The sequence below is a fragment of the Oncorhynchus masou genome, chromosome 27 (assembly GCF_036934945.1).
Source record: "Oncorhynchus masou masou isolate Uvic2021 chromosome 27, UVic_Omas_1.1, whole genome shotgun sequence".
In the NCBI taxonomy this organism is placed as follows: domain Eukaryota; kingdom Metazoa; phylum Chordata; class Actinopteri; order Salmoniformes; family Salmonidae; genus Oncorhynchus; species Oncorhynchus masou.
In genome coordinates this window covers 59,268,692-59,288,291 of record NC_088238.1, presented here as the reverse complement: position 1 = coordinate 59,288,291, position 19,600 = coordinate 59,268,692, and the positions used below count along the sequence as shown (strand labels likewise).

Here is a 19,600-nt window from a genome sequence, read left to right as displayed (position 1 = left end):
GAACAATGGAGAACTTAAGTATGATCCCCAATTAGAGACAACGAACATCAGCTGCCTCTAATTGGGAACCATACCAAGAGCACCAACATAGAGACACCCCCTAGTCACGCCCTGACCTACAACACCATAGAGAAGACTAGAACACCCCCTAGTCACGCCCTGACCTACAACACCATAGAGAAGACTAGAACACCCCCTAGTCACGCCCTGACCTACAACACCATAGAGAAGCCAGGGCTCTCTATGGTCAGGGCGTGAGAAACGACCCTAAGCACACAACCAAGACAACGCAGGAGTGGCTTCGGGACAAGTCTCTGAATGTCCTTGAGTGGCCCAGCCAGAGCCCGGACTTGAACCCGATCGAACATCTCTGGAGAGACCTGAAAATAGCTGTGCAGCGACGACCCTCATCCAACCTGAAGGAGCTTGAGAAGTACTGCAGAATCTCCCCAAATGCAGGTGTGCCAAGCTTGTAGCGTCTTACCCAAGAAGACTTGAGGCTGTAATCGCTGCCAAAGCTGCTTCAACAGATAAACAGATAGTACTGAGTAAAAGGTCTGAATACTTATGTAAATGAAATATTTCTGTTTCTGCTTTGTCATTATGGGGCATTGTGATGTCATTATGGGGCATTGTGATGTCATTATGGGGCATTGTGATGTCATTATGGGGTATTGTGTCTAGATTGATGAGGGGGAAAAAAACGATGTAGTCGATTTTAGAATAAGGCTGTAACATAACAAAATGTGTATAAAGTCCAGGGCTCTGAATACTTTCCGAGGGCGCTGTACGGTGTGTTTACATTGCCAAAGCAGAACAGATCATAAACAAATGTCAAATGAACAAACTAAACAGTAAACACAGTTCCTAAAGAATCAAGACTTTGCAAATATCATGTTAAGTCTACATACAGTGTTGTAACGATGTAGAAATAGTTAAAGAACACATAAATATGGGTTGTATTTACAATTGTGTTTGTTCTTCACTGGTTGCCCTTTTCTTGTGGCAACAGGTCACAAATCTTGTTGCTGTGATGGCACACTGTGGTATTTCACCCAGTAGATGTGGGAGTTTATCAACATTGGATTTGTTTCTGAATTCTTTGTAGGTCTGTGTAATCTGAGGGAAATATGTGTCTCTAATATGGTCATACATTTGGCAGGAGGGGTAGGCCATCGAACCAGGGTGTCTGTAGTGACGTCTCGAGCACTGAGATACAGGGCCTTAGACTGCTGCGCCACACGGGAGCCCAGGGTGTGCAGGGTGAATACATGGTCTGTCGTATGGTAATTTGGTAAAAAGTAAATTTGACATTTGCACAGTACATTGTTTTAACTGAGGAAATGTACGAGTCTGCTGTCAATGATAATGCAGAGGATTTTCCCAAGTTTGTTGTCTTTCTCTCTCTCTCCTCTCTCTCTCTTCTCTCTCTCTTCTCTCTCCTCTCTCTCTCTTCTCTCTCTCTTCTCTCTCTCCTCTGTCTCTCTTCTCTCTCCTCTCTCTCTCTTCTCTCTCTTCTCTCTCTCTTCTCTCTCCTCTCTCTCTTCTCTCTCCTTCCTCTCTTCTCTCCTCCTTCTCTCCTCCTCTCCTCTCTCCTATCTCTCTTCTCTCTATTTCTCCTCCTCTTCTCCTTCTATAACCTCTTTCTCCCTCACATTTTCTCTTCCTCTTTTCATGCCCTTTTTGCTACAATTTTGTTTTCTTCCCCCTCTCTCCCTCCCCCTCTCTAGGCGCTACTCGCAATTTCTTGAACAGCCACCCATTCATTATGCTGAGATGCCAGCCATAGCCCAGACATGGTCAGACCACTGTCTTGCAAATAAACAGTGGAAACTCTCTCTCTCTCTCTCTCTCTCTGTCTCTCTGTCTCTCTGTCTCTCTGTCTCTCTCTCTCTCTCTCTCTCTCTCCCACCCCTCTCTCTCAGCCCCCCCCCCCACAAATAAAAGGTCTATAACACCATGGGCCAAAAAGATGACAGAAAATGAACCACTTTATAAAATAACCATCGCTGCTATTGACAAAGGATGGCTGCTGGTCTCTGATCCCATGTCTCTTGCCGTTGTGACCAGTGAGCAACGGCACTTATTCCCAGACCAAGATAACTACTGCACTGATTGGCTACGGTATAAAACACATCCGCCAACCCTCCATCTGGTGAGCTGCTGGGTGTGTAGGTTTTTGATCCTGTCCTGCTCAAACACACCAGAGTCAGCTCCCGTTTTTCCTCTCTAGGCCCTGTTTTCTAGGTTTTCCCGGTTTTGACCATTCTGCCTGCTCTGACCCTGAGCCTGCCTGCCATTCTATACCTTTCTGACTCTGCTCTGGATTACTGACCTCTGCCTGCCCTCTGACCTGTCGTTTGCTGCCTGCCCTCTCACCTGTCGTTTGCTGCCTGCCCTCTGACCTGCCCTGTGTCATTGGCTGCCTGCCCCTGACCTGACCTGCCCTCTGACCTGTTGTTTGCTGCCTGCCCTCTGACCTGTCGTTTGCTCTGCCCTCTTGCTGCCTGCCCTCTGACCTGTCGTTTGCTGCCTGCTGCCTGTCCCTCTGACCTGTCTGTCTCTCTCTCTCTCTCTCTCTGTCTCTCTCTGTCTCTCTCTGTCTGTCTCTCTCTGTCTCTCTCTGTCTCTCTCTGCCTCTCTGTCTCTGTCTCTCTCTGTCTCTCTCTGTCTCTCTCTGTCTGTCTCTCTCTGTCTCTCTCTGTCTGTCTCTCTCTCTCTGTCTCTCTCTGTCTCTCTCTGTCTGTCTGTCTGTCTCTCTCTGTCTGTCGCTCTGTCTCTCTGTCTCTCTCTCTTTCTTTCTGTCTTTCTCTGTCTCTTTCTCAACACTCTTTCCATCCCCCTATATGTCTCTAGCAGTCCAAGAAGGCCACAGCGCTCCCTTGGAACCCTGCTAGGCCAAAATATTGGCCTTCTATCTGGCCCGGTGCAAGGCAGCCATGCCTGCTTGTATAAATCAATGTTTTTTTTTGTTTGTTTTTTTTTTTACCTTTATTTAACCAGGCAAGTCAGTTAAGAACCTTCCGGTTACTAGTCCAACGCTCTAACCACTAGGCTACACTGCCGCCTATTTTAATTACCACAGTGCCTCTGCCTAATAGCTGTAATCAAGTATTAGCAAAGCGGAAAATGACTGATAGAAAGATACTGCGATTGTAATGTGTGACAGACCTCGGTATGTTTTTCTTCCATTGTGTCATTTCTGTTTTACCGCTGTGAAAAGCTCAGTCTGTTGCCATGGTTAAAAACAAGCCCCCCCCTTTTTTTTTTACCCCCACGACAATAGGATGAAATGGTGGGTGATCATTTCTAACAGAGAGGGGGACACGATCCAGTCCTGAATTGCTGTGACCATTGAATTGTGTGTCCATTATACCAAATGGACCAAATAACCCCTCACTGTGTCCCTCCTCCCTTTCTGATCTCACTCTATTTGGAAACAGGTGAGACGAAATGCCTGGGGCACTACCAAGTACATGGAGCTGTACATCGTGGCTGACAGTACACTGGTAAGCTAGCTAGCCAACGACAAGTGGCGCTATTCGTTATTGTTCCTTTGATCAGAGCAGGGCAAGTGCGTATGTGTTTGTGTGTGTATACATTTGTTTGTGTGTGTGTGTGTGTGTGTGTGTGTGTGTGTGTGTGTGTGTGTGTGTGTGTGTGTGTGTGTGTGTGTGTGTGTGTGTGTGTGTGTATGAATTTATGTGCACAAGGTTGAGTGTGTGTGTGTGTGTGTGTGTGTGTGTTTGCAGAGTCGAGTGTGTGTGTGTGTGTGTGTGTGTGTGTGTGTGTGTGTGTGTGTGTGTGTGTGTGTGTGTGTGTGTGTGTGTGTGTGTGTGTGTGTGTGTGTGTGTGTGTGTGTGTGTGTGTGCGCGTAGAGTCAAGTGTGTGTGTCACATCCGTCCAGGGACGTCAACCAACCCATTGAACCATTGAGGTATCAAATGGACATGGGGCACATTGTGAACAATAATTATCATCTCATCCTCAACTCTGACTAACATCATCTGACATAATGGTCCTCACATCATCCTCATAAACTCATCCTCGTTAGTCCTCAATCATCCTCACTCATCCTCAATCTAACATCATGGTCCTCACTCTGACATCCTCAACTCTGACATAATGGCCCTCACTCATCCTTACTCATCCTCAACTCTGACATAATGGCCCTCACTCATCCTCAACTCTAACATCATGGTCCTTACTCATCCTCAACTCTAACATCAGGGTCCTCACTCATCCTCACTCATCCTCAACTCTGACATAATGGCCCTCACTCATCCTCAACTCTGACATAATGGTCCTCACTCATCCTCAACTCGTTAGTGACATAATGGTCCTCACTCATCCTCAACTCTGACATCATGGTCCTCAATCATCCTCACTCATCCTCAATTCTAACATCATGGTCCTCACTCATCCTCAACTCTGACATCATGGTCCTCACTCATCCTCAACTCTGACATAATGGCCCTCACTCATCCTCAACTCTGACATAATGGCCCTCACTCATCCTCAACTCTGACATAATGGTCCTCACTCATCCTCAACTCGTTAGTGACATAATGGTCCTCACTCATCCTCAACTCTGCCTACTTTGTGAAATAGTGTATAATTATGTTGCTGGCTGATGGGTTGAAGCACCTTTTCCTCACTGATAGAGAGCAGCGTAGAAGAGACCAGAGGAAAGGATTTGTCATGTTAATGATGAACGTTTCTAGTTGGGTCTAATGGTGGGAGACCGAGAGCTCATTACCAGTCCTAAATAGACAATGTGCTCCAGCCGGCCAGGAAGGAATAGATATGTCTTCCCATAACGGTCTATTCTACGTTACAGTTGGCTACTGTTAGGTGCAATATGAATATGACGCCGTGGTAACAGTGTTACCACGGCGGTGACCAATCAGAATACAGTATTTGGTCCACTCCTGTTCTTAATTGGTACCTACTACGATGATGAAGTGGGGGCAGAGATGGTGAAGTGGGACAGGATTTCTCTTCTGGATCTCTCTTGTTCTATTGAGGACGCCCATTTAAAAAAAAAAAAATGTATTGTGTTTGATTGAACATTTGTCACTATTGATTTTACATCTGCCACTGAATGCTATTCCATCTCCCTTTGTAATCTAGTATAAACGACAGAATAAGGACTACCAAAAAACCAAGCTGAGGATAATGGAGATTGCCAATTATGTTGATAAGGTAAGCCAGCGTGGTGATGTGTGTGTCTTAGATACAATCCGCAGGGGGAGTAAAGAGAGCTCAATTTATGTGTCAACAAAATGGATAGTGTATCAGGGCCGGGAGAAAGAGTCTGGTTTTATAAATCACCTACTGACATATCATTAACTTCTCTGATATTTCTAAGATTAATTGTCTTTCTAGTCCTTTCCAATTTTGCCCTTTGTTGTCTCATCAGAATGATCAAAGTGATTGAAAATAATAGATTTGGAATAATCTAAATTTGTCTATTTAGAAATGCCCTAGTCACAATGAAAAACAAAACATATGTCTCTGTGTGACCCCATTACCGTGAGTGTTGCCTGTTGCCGTGAGTGATATCTGTTGCCGTGAGTGATATCTGTTGCCGTGAGTAATATCTGTTGCCGTGAGTGTTGCCTGTTGCTGTGAGTGCTGCCTGTTGCCGTGACTGTTGCCTGTTGCCGTGAGTGATATCTGTTGCCGTGAGTGATATCTGTTGCCGTGAGTGTTGCCTGTTGCCGTGAGTGTTGCCTGTTGCCGTGGGTGATATCTGTTGCCGTGAGTGTTGCCTGTTGCCGTGAGTGTTGTCTGTTGCTGTCAGTGATGCCAGGCGGTTGTGTTATGTTGTGGTTCAGTTCTACAGGGCTCTGAACATCCGGGTGCCTCTGATTGGCCTGGAGGTATGGAAGGAGAGGGATGAGTGCATCATTACAGAAGAACCCAACACCACACTCTGGTCCTTCCTACAGTGGAGACAGAAGCTTAAGTCCCGCAAGAAGCACGACAACGCACAGCTACTGACGTTAGTAAAGATCACTAACACACACACACGCACGCACACACACACACGCTCTTAACCTGACAGCAATTAAATCAAATAAAATGATTATTTGTCACATGCGCCGAATACACAGCCCTTAACCTGCAATGCAGTTTTAAGAAAATAGAGTTAAGAAAATATTCAGTCAATAAAATAAAGTGCAAAATAAAATAAAAAAAGTAACACAATGGAATAAGAATAACGAGGCGATATACAGGGGGCACTATATACAGGGGGCGGGTCTATGTGCAGGTCTATATACAGGGGGCACCGCGGGTCTATGTGCAGGGCTATATATACAGGGGGCACCAGGGCTACAGGGGGCCGGGTCTATGTGCAGGGCTATATACAGGGGGCATCTATGTGCGCTACCGGGTCTATGTGCAGGGCTATATACAGGGGGGGGGCACCGCTATATACAGGGGGCCGGGTCTATGTGCAGGGCTATATACAGGGGGCACCGCTACAGGGGGCACCGGGTCTATGTGCAGGGCTATATACAGGGGGCACCGCGGGTCTATGTGCGGGGCTATATACAGGGGGCACCGCTACCGGGTCTATGTGCAGGGCTATATACAGGGGGCACCGGGGCATGCGCTATATACAGGGGGCACCGGGTCTATGTGCAGGGCTATATACAGGGGGCACCGCTATGTGCAGGGCTATATACAGGGGCACGCGGGTCTATGTGCAGGGCTATAGGGGCACCGCGGGTCCAGGGCTATATGTTACACCGCGGGTCTATGTGCAGGGCTATATACAGGGGGCACCGCGGGTCTATGCACCGGGTCTATGTGCAGGGCTATATACAGGGGGCACCGCGGGTCTATGTGCAGGGCTATATACAGGGGGCACCGCGGGTCTATGTGCAGGGCTATATACAGGGGGCACCGCGGGTCTATGTGCAGGTCTATATACATGTGGGGCACCGCGGGTCTATGTGCAGGGCTATATACAGGGGGCACCGCGGGTCTATGTGCAGGGCTATATACAGGGGGCACCGCGGGTCTATGTGCAGGGCTATATACAGGGGGCTCCAGGGCTATATACAGGGGGCACCGGGTCTATGTGCAGGGCTATATACAGGGGCACCGCGGGTCTATGTGCAGGGCTATATACAGTGGGCACCGCTACCGGGTCTATGTGCAGGGCTATATACAGGGGCACCGCTCCGGGTCTATGTGCTATGGGGCTATATACAGGGAGCACCGCGGGTCTATGTGCAGGGCTATATACACCGGGGGGGCTCCGCTACCGGGTCTATGTGCAGGGCTATATACAGGGGGCACCGCTACGGGTCTATACAGGGGGCACCGCTACCTATGTGGGCTCTATGTGCGGGGCTATATACCGGGGGGGCACCGCTACCGGGTCTATGTGCAGGGGGGCTACCGGGCTATATACAGGGGGCACCGCTACAGGGTCTATGTGCGGGGCTATATACAGGGGGCACCGCTACCGGGTCTATGTGCAGGGCGGGGCTCTACCGGGTCTATACAGGGGGGCACCGCTACCGGGTCTATGTGCAGGGCTATATACAGGGGGCACCGCTACCGGGTCTATATGTACCGGGTCTATGTGCAGGGCTATATACAGGGGGGGCACCGCTACCGGGTCTATGTGCTACAGATTAGTTGAGGTAATTTGCAGGTACACTGGCTTGCGAAAGGATTCACCCCCTTGGCACATTTACTATTTTGTTGCCTTACGACCTGGAATTAAAATTGATTTTTGGTTGTATAATTTGATTTACACACCACGCCTACCACTATGTAGATGCAATTTTATTAATTTATTGTGGAACAAACAAAAAAAGACCAGAAAAAAACAGAAAACTTGAGCGTGCATAACTATTCACCCCCCCCCCAAAGTAAAGTCAATACTTTGTAGAGCCACCTTTTGCAGCAATTACAGCTGCAAGTCTCTAAGCTTGGCACATCTAGCCACGGGGATTTTTTCCCATTCTTCAAGGCAAAACTGCTCCAGCTCCTTCAAGATGGATGGGTTCAGCTGGTGGGCAGCAATCTTTAAGTCATACCACAGATTCTCAATTGGACTGAGGTCTGGGCTTTGACTAGTCCATTCCAAGACATAAATGTTTCCTCTCAAACCACTCGAGTGCCGCTTTAGCAGTATGCTTAGGGTCATTGTCCTGCTGGAAGGTGAACCTCCGTCCCAGTCTCAAATCTCTGGAAGACCGAAACAAGTATTTCCCTGTATTTAGTGCCATCCATTATTCCTTCAATTCTGACCAGTTTCCTAGTCCCTGTCGATGGAAAAATATGGTATTCTCGGGGTGATGAGAGGTATTGGGTTTGCGCCAGACATAGTGTTTTCCTTAATGGCCAAAAAGCTACATTTTAGTCTCATCTGACCAGAGTACCTTCTTCCATATGTTTGGGGAGTCTCCAACATGCCTTTTGGCAAACACCAAACAGGTTTGTTTATTTTTTTCTTTATGTAATGACTTTTTTCTGGCCACTCTTCTGTAAATCCCAGCTCTGTGGAGTGTACGGCTTAAAGTGGTCTATGGACAAATACTCAAATCTTCGCTGTGGAGCTTTGCAGCTCCTTCAGGGTTATCTTTGGTCTCTTTGTTGTCTCTGATTAATGCCCTCGTTGCCTGGTCCATGAGTTTTGGTGGGCAGCCCTCTTTTGGCAGGTTTGTTGTGGTGACATATTCTTAAAATATTTGATATCATGGATTTAATGGTGCTCCGTGGGATGTTCAACGTTTCTGATATTTTTTTATAACTCAACCCTGATCTGTACTTCTCCACAACTTTGTCCCTGACCTGTTTGGAGAGCTCCTTGGTCTTCATGATGTCGCTTGCTTGGTGGTGCCCCTTGCTTAGTGGTGTTGCAGACTCTGGGGCCTTTCAGAACAGGTGTATAAATACTCAGGGTGAATATATATGCACGCACCACTCAAGGTGTTTTTATTTTTGATAATTTCTTGAAACAAGTACATTTTTTTTAAATTTCACTTCACCAATTTGGACTATTTTGTGTATGTCCATCACATGAAATAAAAATACAAATCCATTTTAATTTCAGGTTGTAATGCAACAAAATAGGAAAAACACCAAGGAGGATGAAGACTTTTGCAAGGCACTGTACATATAAGGGTAAAGTGACGATGCATAGATAATAAACAGTGAGTAGCAGCAGTGTAAATCCCTCCCCTGCCCAAAATTAGAACATCACAGCTCAGTTAGGTGTAATTAGAACATCACAGATCAGTTAGGTGTAATTAAAACATCACAGCTCAGTTAGGTGTAATTAGAACATCACAGATCAGTTAGGTGTAATTAGAACATCACAGATCAGTTAGGTGTAATTAGAACATCACAGATCAGTTAGGTGTAATTAGAACATCACAGCTCAGTGAGAACATCACAGTGTAATTAGAACATCACAGCTCAGTTAGGTGTAATTAGAACATCACAGCTCAGTTGAGGTGTAATTAGAACATCACAGCTCAGTGAGGTGTAATTAGAACATCACAGCTCAGTGAGGTGTAATTAGAACATCACAGCTCAGTGAGGTGTAATTAGAACATCACAGCTCAGTTAGGTGTAATTAGAACATCACAGCTCAGTGAGGTGTGTAATTAGAACATCACAGCTCAGTGAGGTGTAATTAGAACATCACAGCTCAGTTTGGTGTAATTAGGTGTAATTAGAACATCACAGCTCAGTTTGGTGAGAACATCACAGTGTAATTAGAACATCACAGCTCAGTTAGGTGTAATTAGAACATCACAGCTCAGTTAGGTGTAATTAGAACATCACAGATCAGTTAGGTGTAATTAGAACATCACAGCTCAGTGAGGTGTAATTAGAACATCACAGCTCCGTTAGGTGTAATTAGAACATCACAGCTCAGTTAGGTGTAATTAGAACATCCAGCTCAGTTAGGTGTAATTCTCAGTTGTAATTAGAACATCACAGCTCAGTTAGGTGTCATTAGAACATCACAGCTCAGTTAGGTGTAATTAGAACATCACAGCTCAGTTAGGTGTAATTAGGTGTAATTAAAACATCACAGCTCAGTTTGGTGTAATTAGGTGTAATTAGAACATCACAGCTCAGTTTGGGGTAATAGAACATAGGTGTAATTAGAACATCACAGCTCAGTTAGGTGTAATTAGAACATCACAGCTCAGTTAGGTGTAATTAGAACATCACAGATCAGTGAGGTGTAATTAGAACATCACAGCTCAGTTAGGTGTAATTAGAACATCACAGCTCAGTTAGGTGTAATTAGGTGTAATTAGAACATCACAGCTCAGTTAGGTGTAATTAGAACATAACAGCAGTAATTAGGTTTAATTAGAACATCACAGCTCAGTTTGGTGTAATTAGGTGTAATTAGAACATCACAGCTCAGTTTGGTGTAATTAGGTGTAATTAGAACATCACAGCTCAGTTTAGGTGTAATTAGAACATCACAGCTCAGTTAGGTGTCATTAGAACATCACAGCTTAGTTAGGTTTAATTAGGTGTAATTAGAACATCACAGCTCAGTTTGGTGTAATTAGAACATCACAGCTCAGTTAGGTGTCATTAGAACATCACAGCTTAGTTAGGTTTAATTAGGTGTAATTAGAACATCACAGCTCAGTTAGGTGTAATTAGGTGTAATTGGAACATCACAGCTCAGTTAGGTGTAATTAGGTGTCATTAGAACATCACAGCTCAGTTCAGTAATTAGGTGTAATTAGAACATCACAGCTCAGTTTGGTGTAATTAGGTGTAATTAGAACATCACAGCTCAGTTAGGTGTAATTAGAACATCACAGCTCAGTTAGGTGTAATTAGAACATCACAGCTCAGTGAGGTGTAATTAGAACATCACAGCTCAGTTAGGAGTAATTAGAACATCACAGCTCAGTTAGGTGTAATTAGAACATCACAGATCAGTTAGGTGTAATTAGAACATCACAGCTCAGTTTGGTGTAATTAGGTGTAATTAGAACATCACAGCTCAGTTTGGTGTAATTAGGTGTAATTAGAACATCACAGCTCAGTTTGGTGTAATTAGAACATCACAGCTCAGTTAGGTGTCATTAGAACATCACAGCTTAGTTAGGTTTAATTAGGTGTAATTAGAACATCACAGCTCAGTTAGGTGTAATTAGGTGTAATTGGAACATCACAGCTCAGAACATTAGGTGTAATTAGGTGTCATTAGAACATCACAGCTCAGTTTGGTGTGTAATTAGAACATCACAGCTCAGTTTGGTGTAATTAGGTGTAATTAGAACATCACAGCTCAGTTAGGTGTAATTAGAACATCACAGCTCAGTTAGGTGTAATTAGAACATCACAGCTCAGTTAGGTGTAATTAGAACATCACAGCTCAGTGAGGTGTAATTAGAACATCACAGCTCAGTTAGGTGTAATTAGAACATCAAAGCTCAGTTAGGTAGAACATCACAGCTCAGTTAGGTGTAATTAAGTGTAATTAGAACATCCCAGCTCAGTTTGGTGAAATTAGGTGTAATTAGAACATCACAGCTCAGTTAGGTGTAATTAGGTGTAATTAGAACATCACAGCTCAGTTAGGTAATTGTAATTAAGTGTAATTAGAACATCACAGCTCAGTTTGGTGAAATTAGGTGTAATTAGAACATCACAGCTCAGTTAGGTGTAATTAAGAACATGTAATTAGAACATCACAGCTCAGTTAGGTGTAATTAGGTGTAATTAAAACATCACAGCTCAGTTTGGTGAAATTAGGTGTAATTAGAACATCACAGCTCAGTTAGGTGTAATTAGAACATCACAGCTCAGTTAGGTGTAATTAGAACATCACAGCTCAGTTAGGTGTAATTAGGTGTAATTAAAACATCACAGCTCAGTTTGGTGTAATTAGGTGTAATTAGAACATCACAGCTCAGTTAGGTGTAATTAGAACATCACAGCTCAGTTAGGTGTAATTAGAACATCACAGCTCAGTTAGGTGTAATTAGAACATCACAGCTCAGTTAGGTGTAATTAGGTGTAATTAGGTGTAATTAGAACATCACAGCTCAGTTAGGTGTAATTAGAACATAACAGCGTAATTAGGTGTAATTAGAACATCACAGCTCAGTTACTAGTAATTAGAACATCACAGCTCAGTTAGGTGTAATTAGAACATCACAGCTCAGTTTGGTGTAATTAGAACATCACAGCTCAGTTTGGTGTAATTAGAACATCACAGCTCAGTTAGGTGTCATTAGAACATCACAGCTTAGTTAGGTTTAATTAGGTGTAATTAGAACATCACAGCTCAGTTAGGTGTAATTACGTGTAATTGGAACATCACAGCTCAGTTAGGTGTAATTAGGTGTAATTAGAACATCACAGCTCAGTTCACAGATCAGTTAGGTGTAATTAGAACATTCAGTTAGGTGTAATTAGAACATCACAGCTCAGTTAGGTGTAATTAGAACATCACAGCTCAGTTAGGTGTAATTAGAACATCACAGCACAGCTTGACTGCCAAACACACAGTCATCCGTAAACAGTAAATTGGAGGCCTCTTCGCTGGAGGTAATTTGTTTCCAGATAGCACCTGGCTAGTGGTTCTAATTTCCACCTGGCTAGTGGTTCTAATTTCCACCTGGCTAGTGGTTCTAATTTCCACCTGGCTAGTGGTTCTAATTTCCACCTGGCTAGTGGTTCTAATTTCCACCTGGCTAGTGGTTCTAATTTCCACCTGGCTAGTGGTTCTAATTATAAGGAGCAGCTTTTTTTGATTTGTTTTTCGGGAATCTTAAGTGACAACAAGCTCAGAGAGACGTCATTGCATAGCCCCCTTGAGGCGCTCTGAGAAAGGTCTCAGAAAAGGATGTCATCCTTCCACTACTAGACTGTTCTCTGTAATTAAAGTGCATCGTCCCAGATCCCTCCGTGCCCGAGCACGTCCATACTGAACTGAGAGAGAGAGAAAAAATGAAGGTGAAGTGATTTTTTTCTCTTCTTTTTCTTCATTACCCGCTGACAGGGGAGTGATATTTAAAGGGACCACCATAGGGATGGCACCGCTGGAAGGAATGTGCAGTCTGGAGAACTCTGGAGGCATTAATGTGGTGAGTTGGGTGGTGGAGAAATGTGTGTGTGTGTGTGTGTGTGTATGGCTCTTCACATTATGTATAGTGTGTGTGTGTGTGTGTGTGTGTGTGTGTGTGTGTGTGTGTGTGTGTGTGTGTGTGTGTGTGTGTGTGTGGTGTGTTCACATTATGTGTGTGTGTGTGTGTGTGTGTGTGTGTGTGTGTGTGTGTGTGTGTGTGTGTGTATGGCTCTTCACATTATGTATAGTGTGTGTGTGTGTGTGTGTGTGTGTGTGCGTGCGTGCGTCTCCATACCTGTGCGTTTCTGTGGGCCAGAGAAATCGATAGCTCTTCCACACTTGATTAGCCTCTAATAGGCTCTACTGGTTCAGGTCTCCGAGGTAGTGGAGGGTAGTGTGATACTAACATGACAGCAGGGATATATCTATATCCACGACCCACCTAGACACAACAGCACTGAGACATTGAAATTGGTTCCTTGTGATGTCCCACTCTGACCTCCTCCCATTGCAGTTTAAATTTAAAACGTTTATTAAGGTAAGGGGTCAGGTTAGGGTTATGGTTATGGGTAGGGTTAGGGGTTAAGGGTTAGAGTTTAGAGGGATATGGACGTCCCAAGGATCCCGGATAGCCAAAGAGAAAAGGCACGGGAGAGGTCTTGGTTTGTGGGGTGTCAGGAGCAGCGTGACCTCAATGGATTAGGTCATCCTAGTTCTTTGACACAGACCGACCCCCCTAAATTAGTGATTAGTATTCTCTGCCGTTCAGCTGGACTCTGAATAGATTTACATTTCGCTCAAGCGTTGTACAACAGTTTATCACCAACCACGTGACATCAGACAGTAGACCAGGTGGAACCAGCAGTGTGTTGGTCCGTTTCAGTGAATTGTTTTTTATTTTTTTATTTTACCTTTATTTAACTAGGCAAGTCAGTTAAGAACAAATTCTTATTTTCAATGACGGCCTAGGAACAGTGGGTTAACTGTCTTGTTCAGGGGCAGAACAACAGATGTTTACCTTCTCAGCTCAGGGAATCGATCTTGCAACCTTTCGGTTACTAGTCCAACACTCTAACCACTAGGCTACCCTGCCGCCCCAATTGTAAGATAGTCTGAAGCTGTTCAATTGAGACGAGGTGTTTTTGCTGTTAATGCAACATTGAAACAGTATATATTCAGTTAAACGTTACCCTTCGATGAGTTATTGTTCTCTACGTCACTCGTCAGGCAAACACTACATGATATAAAACAAGAACCTTCCAAGTTTCACCTACTGTCCCGTATAATCTCCTGAGTTGTAAGATAGTCTGAAGCTGTTCAATTGAGACGAGGTGTTTTTGCTGTTAATGCTTGTAGCCTAGTGGTTAGAGCGTTGGACTAGTAACCGGAAGGTTGCAAGTTCAAACCCCCGAGCCGACAAGGTACAAATCTGTCGTTCTGCCCCTGAACAGGCAGTTAACCCACTGTTCCTAGGCCGTCATTGAAAATAAGAATTTTTTCTTTAACTGACTTGCCTAGTTAAATAGAGGTAAAAAAAGAAAAATCCCATACAAATGAGTCCTTTTGCTTAATGTCTAATCCCTACAGGATCATTCTGATTTACCCATCGGAGCTGCCGCCACCATGGCCCACGAAATCGGACATAATTTTGGGATGAGCCACGACCACGAGGGCTGCTGTGTGGAGGCGACTGCAGAGCAAGGGGGCTGCGTGATGGCTGCTGCCACCGGGTAAGAATGAACAGGTTTTTAGATCCAACATGGCTACCACAGATCCAAAATGGTCACCCAGACATCCAAAGATGGCCGCCGCTCTAAAGAACACACTCCGAAACTGAACATGATGGCAACTGTTCACAATGGTATTCTGCATTGTGGATCTTTGTAACGTTTGCCCTCTTTTCGTCCAATAGGCATCCATTTCCCCGGGTGTTCAGCCACTGCAGTAAGGTGGACCTGGACAACTACTTCCAGAAGGGAGGGGGGATGTGCCTCTTCAACATGCCCGACATGAAGGACCTGGTCGGGGGCAAGAGGTGTGGCAACGGCTTTGTGGAGGACGGAGAAGAGTGCGACTGTGGAGAGCCAGAGGTGAGACAAGCCTGCCACTCTATTGGCTGTTAGGATCCAATTCAATCCAATTCAATTAAATTCAATTAAATTAAATTCAATTCAAGGGCTTTATTGGCATGGGTAACATGTGTGAACATTGCCAAAGCAAGTAAGGTAGATAGTATATAAAGTGAAATAAACAATAAAAATTAACAGTAGACATCACACATAACAGAAGTTTCAAAACAATAAAGACATTACAAATGTCATATTATATATATATATATACACAGTGTTTTTACAATGTACAAATGGTAAAGGACACAAGATAAAATAAATAAGCATAGATATGGGTTGTATTTACAATGGTGCGTGTTCTTCACTGGTTGCCCTTTTCTCGTGGCAACGGGTCACAAACCTTGCTGCTCTGATGGCACACTGTGGAATTTCACCCAGTAGATATGGGAGTTTTTCAAACTTGGATTTATTTTTGAATTCTTTGTGGATCTGTGTAATCTGAGGGAAATATGTCTCTCCTCAGACACGCCGAGCGACTTAGCATATCGCCACTTGTGTTTGATATTGTGTCTGTCAATCGTCCAGAATCCTTTTGAGTCGGTAAAACTTTTTTTATTTTTAAGAGTTGTTTAAAACGTTTTCTAGGGACTTTGGGAATTGTTGTTTTTACTTTTATGGAACTACAGTTCAGTAAGTAAAACCTCTTTGGCTTAATGTGTGAGGAAGTGTGATTTTAAAACAGGGAGAGGTTCATTTCTAGCTGACAGAAATGCCGATGATGTGGGGAGGCTGTTTTGACTTAAATCACAACTGACAGTGAGTCTGCGTCGGCAGATACCACAGCCGCCTGACAAGAAGCCACTGTTTTGACACAGAACCAGAATGCTCGCTTCATGGTGTCGTCTTTTAGTATCCTGTCGCTTCAGAACAATTGACATTATTACGCAAAAAAAAAAAAAAACATTTTTTTTATTTCCAACCTTGTCAATCATATCTCAACTTTCCCATTTCTCAGCTCTTCCAGGGAACTTTTTAAAAATAATTTTGCTATGGAAAGTACGCTATGGAAACTGTCTAGTACTTGGAAGTCACCTTGACGCATTCTAACTGAAACACTGATTTACTCTAAACACCACAGGGGGTCTGTCAGGGAGGTTGATGTAGTGTTTCTTTTCCTCTGTATAGCCTCTCTCTCTCTCTCTCTCTCTCCCTGATCCATTCTCTCCCTGCGGTATAATTGCCGTTTCTCATCCTTCAACTCCCACGTCGAGTTTAGAATATCTGTGGCTCGACGGCGGTAGGGAACGCCATGGCAACGGGGAAGAGATGTCATTTTCATCTCTGTATGACAGCGTTCTGTGCGGTTGGATGTCTTTTTTCCACTTCCTCCGTCTCCAAAACTTTGACATGTCGATCAGTGCTGTCACCCCACGCCACAACTGGAGACAGAGGCAAAGAGCAGAGGAGTTGGGATGTGAACCGAATGTGTGTGTGTTTGTGTGGGCACAAGGTCGTGCCTCATTGATTTGGCTAAACGTGGTAACTGTGTGTGTGTGTGTGTGTGTGTGTGTGTGTGTGTGTGTGTGTGTGTGTGTGTGTGTGTGTGTGTGTGTGTGTGTGTGTATTTTATCTGTAGGAGTGCAGTAATGACTGCTGCAACGCCAACAACTGCAGTCTGAAGGCAGAGGCTCAGTGCGCCCACGGGGTGTGTTGCGAGGGCTGTAAGGTATGAAACACACACACACACAAGGGCTGTAAGGTATGAAACACACACACACGAGGGTTGTAAGGTATGAAACACACACACAATCTCACATACACATGGGCAGATGTCATCTCACTTAAAGCACTTAAAATAGCCTCTACTTCTCCCCTCTGATCAATAACCTCTAATTCTCCTGTCTGATCAATAGCCTCTACTTCTCCTGTCTGATCAATAACCTCTGATCAATAATGTCTACTTCTCCTGTCGGATCAATAACCTCTCTGATCAATAACCTCTACTTCTCCTGTCTGATCAACATCATATCTGATCAATATCCTCTACTTCTCCTCTCTGATCAATAACCTGTCTGATCAATAACCTCTACTTCTCCTGTCTGATCAATAACATCTCTGATCAATAACCTCTACTTCTCCTGTCTGATCAACATCATATCTGATCAATATCCTCTACTTCTCCTCTCTGATCAATAACCTCTACTTCTCCTGTCTGATCAATAACCTCTACTTCTCCTGTCTGATCAATAACCTCTACCTCTTTTCTGTCTGATCAATAACCTCTGATCAATACTCTTTTCTGTCTGATCAATAACCTCTACTTCTCCTGTCTGATCAATGACCAAACCTCTACTTCTCCTCTCTGATCAATAACCTCTACTTTTTCTGTCTGATCAATAACCTCTACTTTTCCTGTCTGATCAATAACCTCTACTTCTCCTCTCTGATCAATAACCTCTACTTCTCCTGTCTGATCAATAACCTCTACTTCTCCTCTCTGATCAATAACCTCTACTTCTCCTGTCTGATCAATAACATCTACTTCTCCTGTCTGATCAATAACCTCTACTTTTTCTGTCTGATCAATAACTTCTACTTCTCCTCTCTGATCAATAACATCTACTTCTCCTGTCTGATCAATAACTTCTCCTGTCTGATAAATAACCTCTACTTCTCCTGTCTGATCAACTTCTCTGTCTGATCAATATCCTCTACTTCTCCTGTCTGATCAATAACCTTTCTGATCAATAACTCTACTTCTCCTGTCTGATCAATAACCTCTACTTCTCCTGTCTGATCAATAACCTCTCTGATCAATAACCTCTACTTCTCCTCTCTGATCAATAACCTCTGACCAATAGCCTCTACTTCTCCTGTCTGATCAATAACCTCTACTTCTCCTCTCTGATCAATAACCTCTACTTCTACTGTCTGATCAATAACCTCTACTTCTCCTGTCTGATCAATAACCTTTCTGATCAATAACCTCTACTTCTCCTGTCTGATCAATAACCTCTACTTCTCCTGTCTGATCAATAACCTCTCTGATCAATAACCTCTACTTCTCCTCTCTGATCAATATCCTCTACTTCTCCTCTCTGATCGATATCCTCTACTTCTCCTCTCTGATCAATAACCTCTACTTCACCTCTGATCAATAACCTCTACTTCTCCTGTCTGATCAATAACCTCTCTGATCAATAACCTCTACTTCTCCTGTCTGATCAATAACCTCTACTTCTCCTCTCTGATCAATAACCTCTACTTCTAACCTCTGATCAATCCTCTCTGATCAATAACCTCTACTTCTCCTCTCTGATCAATAACCTCTACTTCTCCTCTCTGATCAATGACCTCTACTTCTCCTGTCTGATCAATAACCTCTACTTCTCCTGTCTGATCAATAACCTCTCTGATCAATAACCTCTACTTCTCCTCTCTGATCAATAACCTCTACTTCTCCTGTCTGATCAATAACCTCTCTGATCAATAACCTCTACTTCTCCTCTCTGATCAATAGCCTCTACTTCTCCTCTCTGATCAATAACCTCTACTTCTCCTCTTTGCTCAATAACCTCTACTTCTCCTGTCTGATCAATAACCTCTACTTCACTTCTCTGATCGATATCCTCTACTTCTCCTGTCTGATCAATAACCTCTACTTCTCCTGTCTGATCAATAACCTCTACTTCTCCTGTCTGATCAATAACCTCTGATCAATAACCTCTACTTCTCCTGTCTGATCAATAACCTCTGATCAATAACCTCTACTTCTCCTGTCTGATCAATAACCTCTGATCAATAACCTCTACTTCTCCTGTCTGATCAATAACCTCTACTTCTCCTGTCTGATCAATAACCTCTACTTCACCTGTCTGATCAATAACCTCTACTTCTCCTCTCTGATCAATAACCTCTACTTCTCCTGTCTGATCAATAATCTCTACTTCTCCTGTCTGATCAACATCATCTCTGATCAATATCCTCTACTTTTCCTCTATGATCAATATCTTCTACTTTTCCTCTCTGATCAATAACATCTACTTCTCCTCTCTGATCAATAACCTCTACTTCTCCTGTCTGATCAATAACCTCTACTTCTCCTGTCTGATCAATAACCTCTACTTCTCCTGTCTGATCAATAACCTCTACTTCTCCTGTCTGATCAATAACCTCTACTTCTCCTGTCTGATCAATAACCTCTACTTCTCCTGTCTGATCAATAACCTCTCTGATCAATAACCTCTACTTCTCCTGTCTGATCGATAACCTCTACTTCTCCTCTCTGATCAATAACCTCTACTTCTCCTCTCTGATCAATAACCTCTGACCAATAGCCTCTACTTCTCCTGTCTGATCGATAACCTCTACTTCTCCTCTCTGATCAATAACCTCTACTTCTACTCTCTGATCAATAACCTCTACTTCTCCTGTCTGATCAATA

At 43.8% G+C, this 19,600-nt stretch overlaps 1 protein-coding gene across 1 annotated transcript in view; it reads left to right on the top strand.

Annotated features, from left to right (window-relative positions):
- The window catches only part of adam19a (ADAM metallopeptidase domain 19a), a 238,946-nt gene that overhangs the window by 200,251 nt on the left and 19,095 nt on the right, over positions 1-19,600 (top strand). Inside the window, 7 exon segments of the mRNA XM_064939148.1 lie at positions 3,444-3,509; positions 5,134-5,205; positions 5,841-6,007; positions 13,022-13,106; positions 14,675-14,817; positions 15,000-15,177; positions 16,793-16,882. Of these exon segments, the coding sequence (XP_064795220.1) occupies positions 3,444-3,509; positions 5,134-5,205; positions 5,841-6,007; positions 13,022-13,106; positions 14,675-14,817; positions 15,000-15,177; positions 16,793-16,882 (801 nt within the window).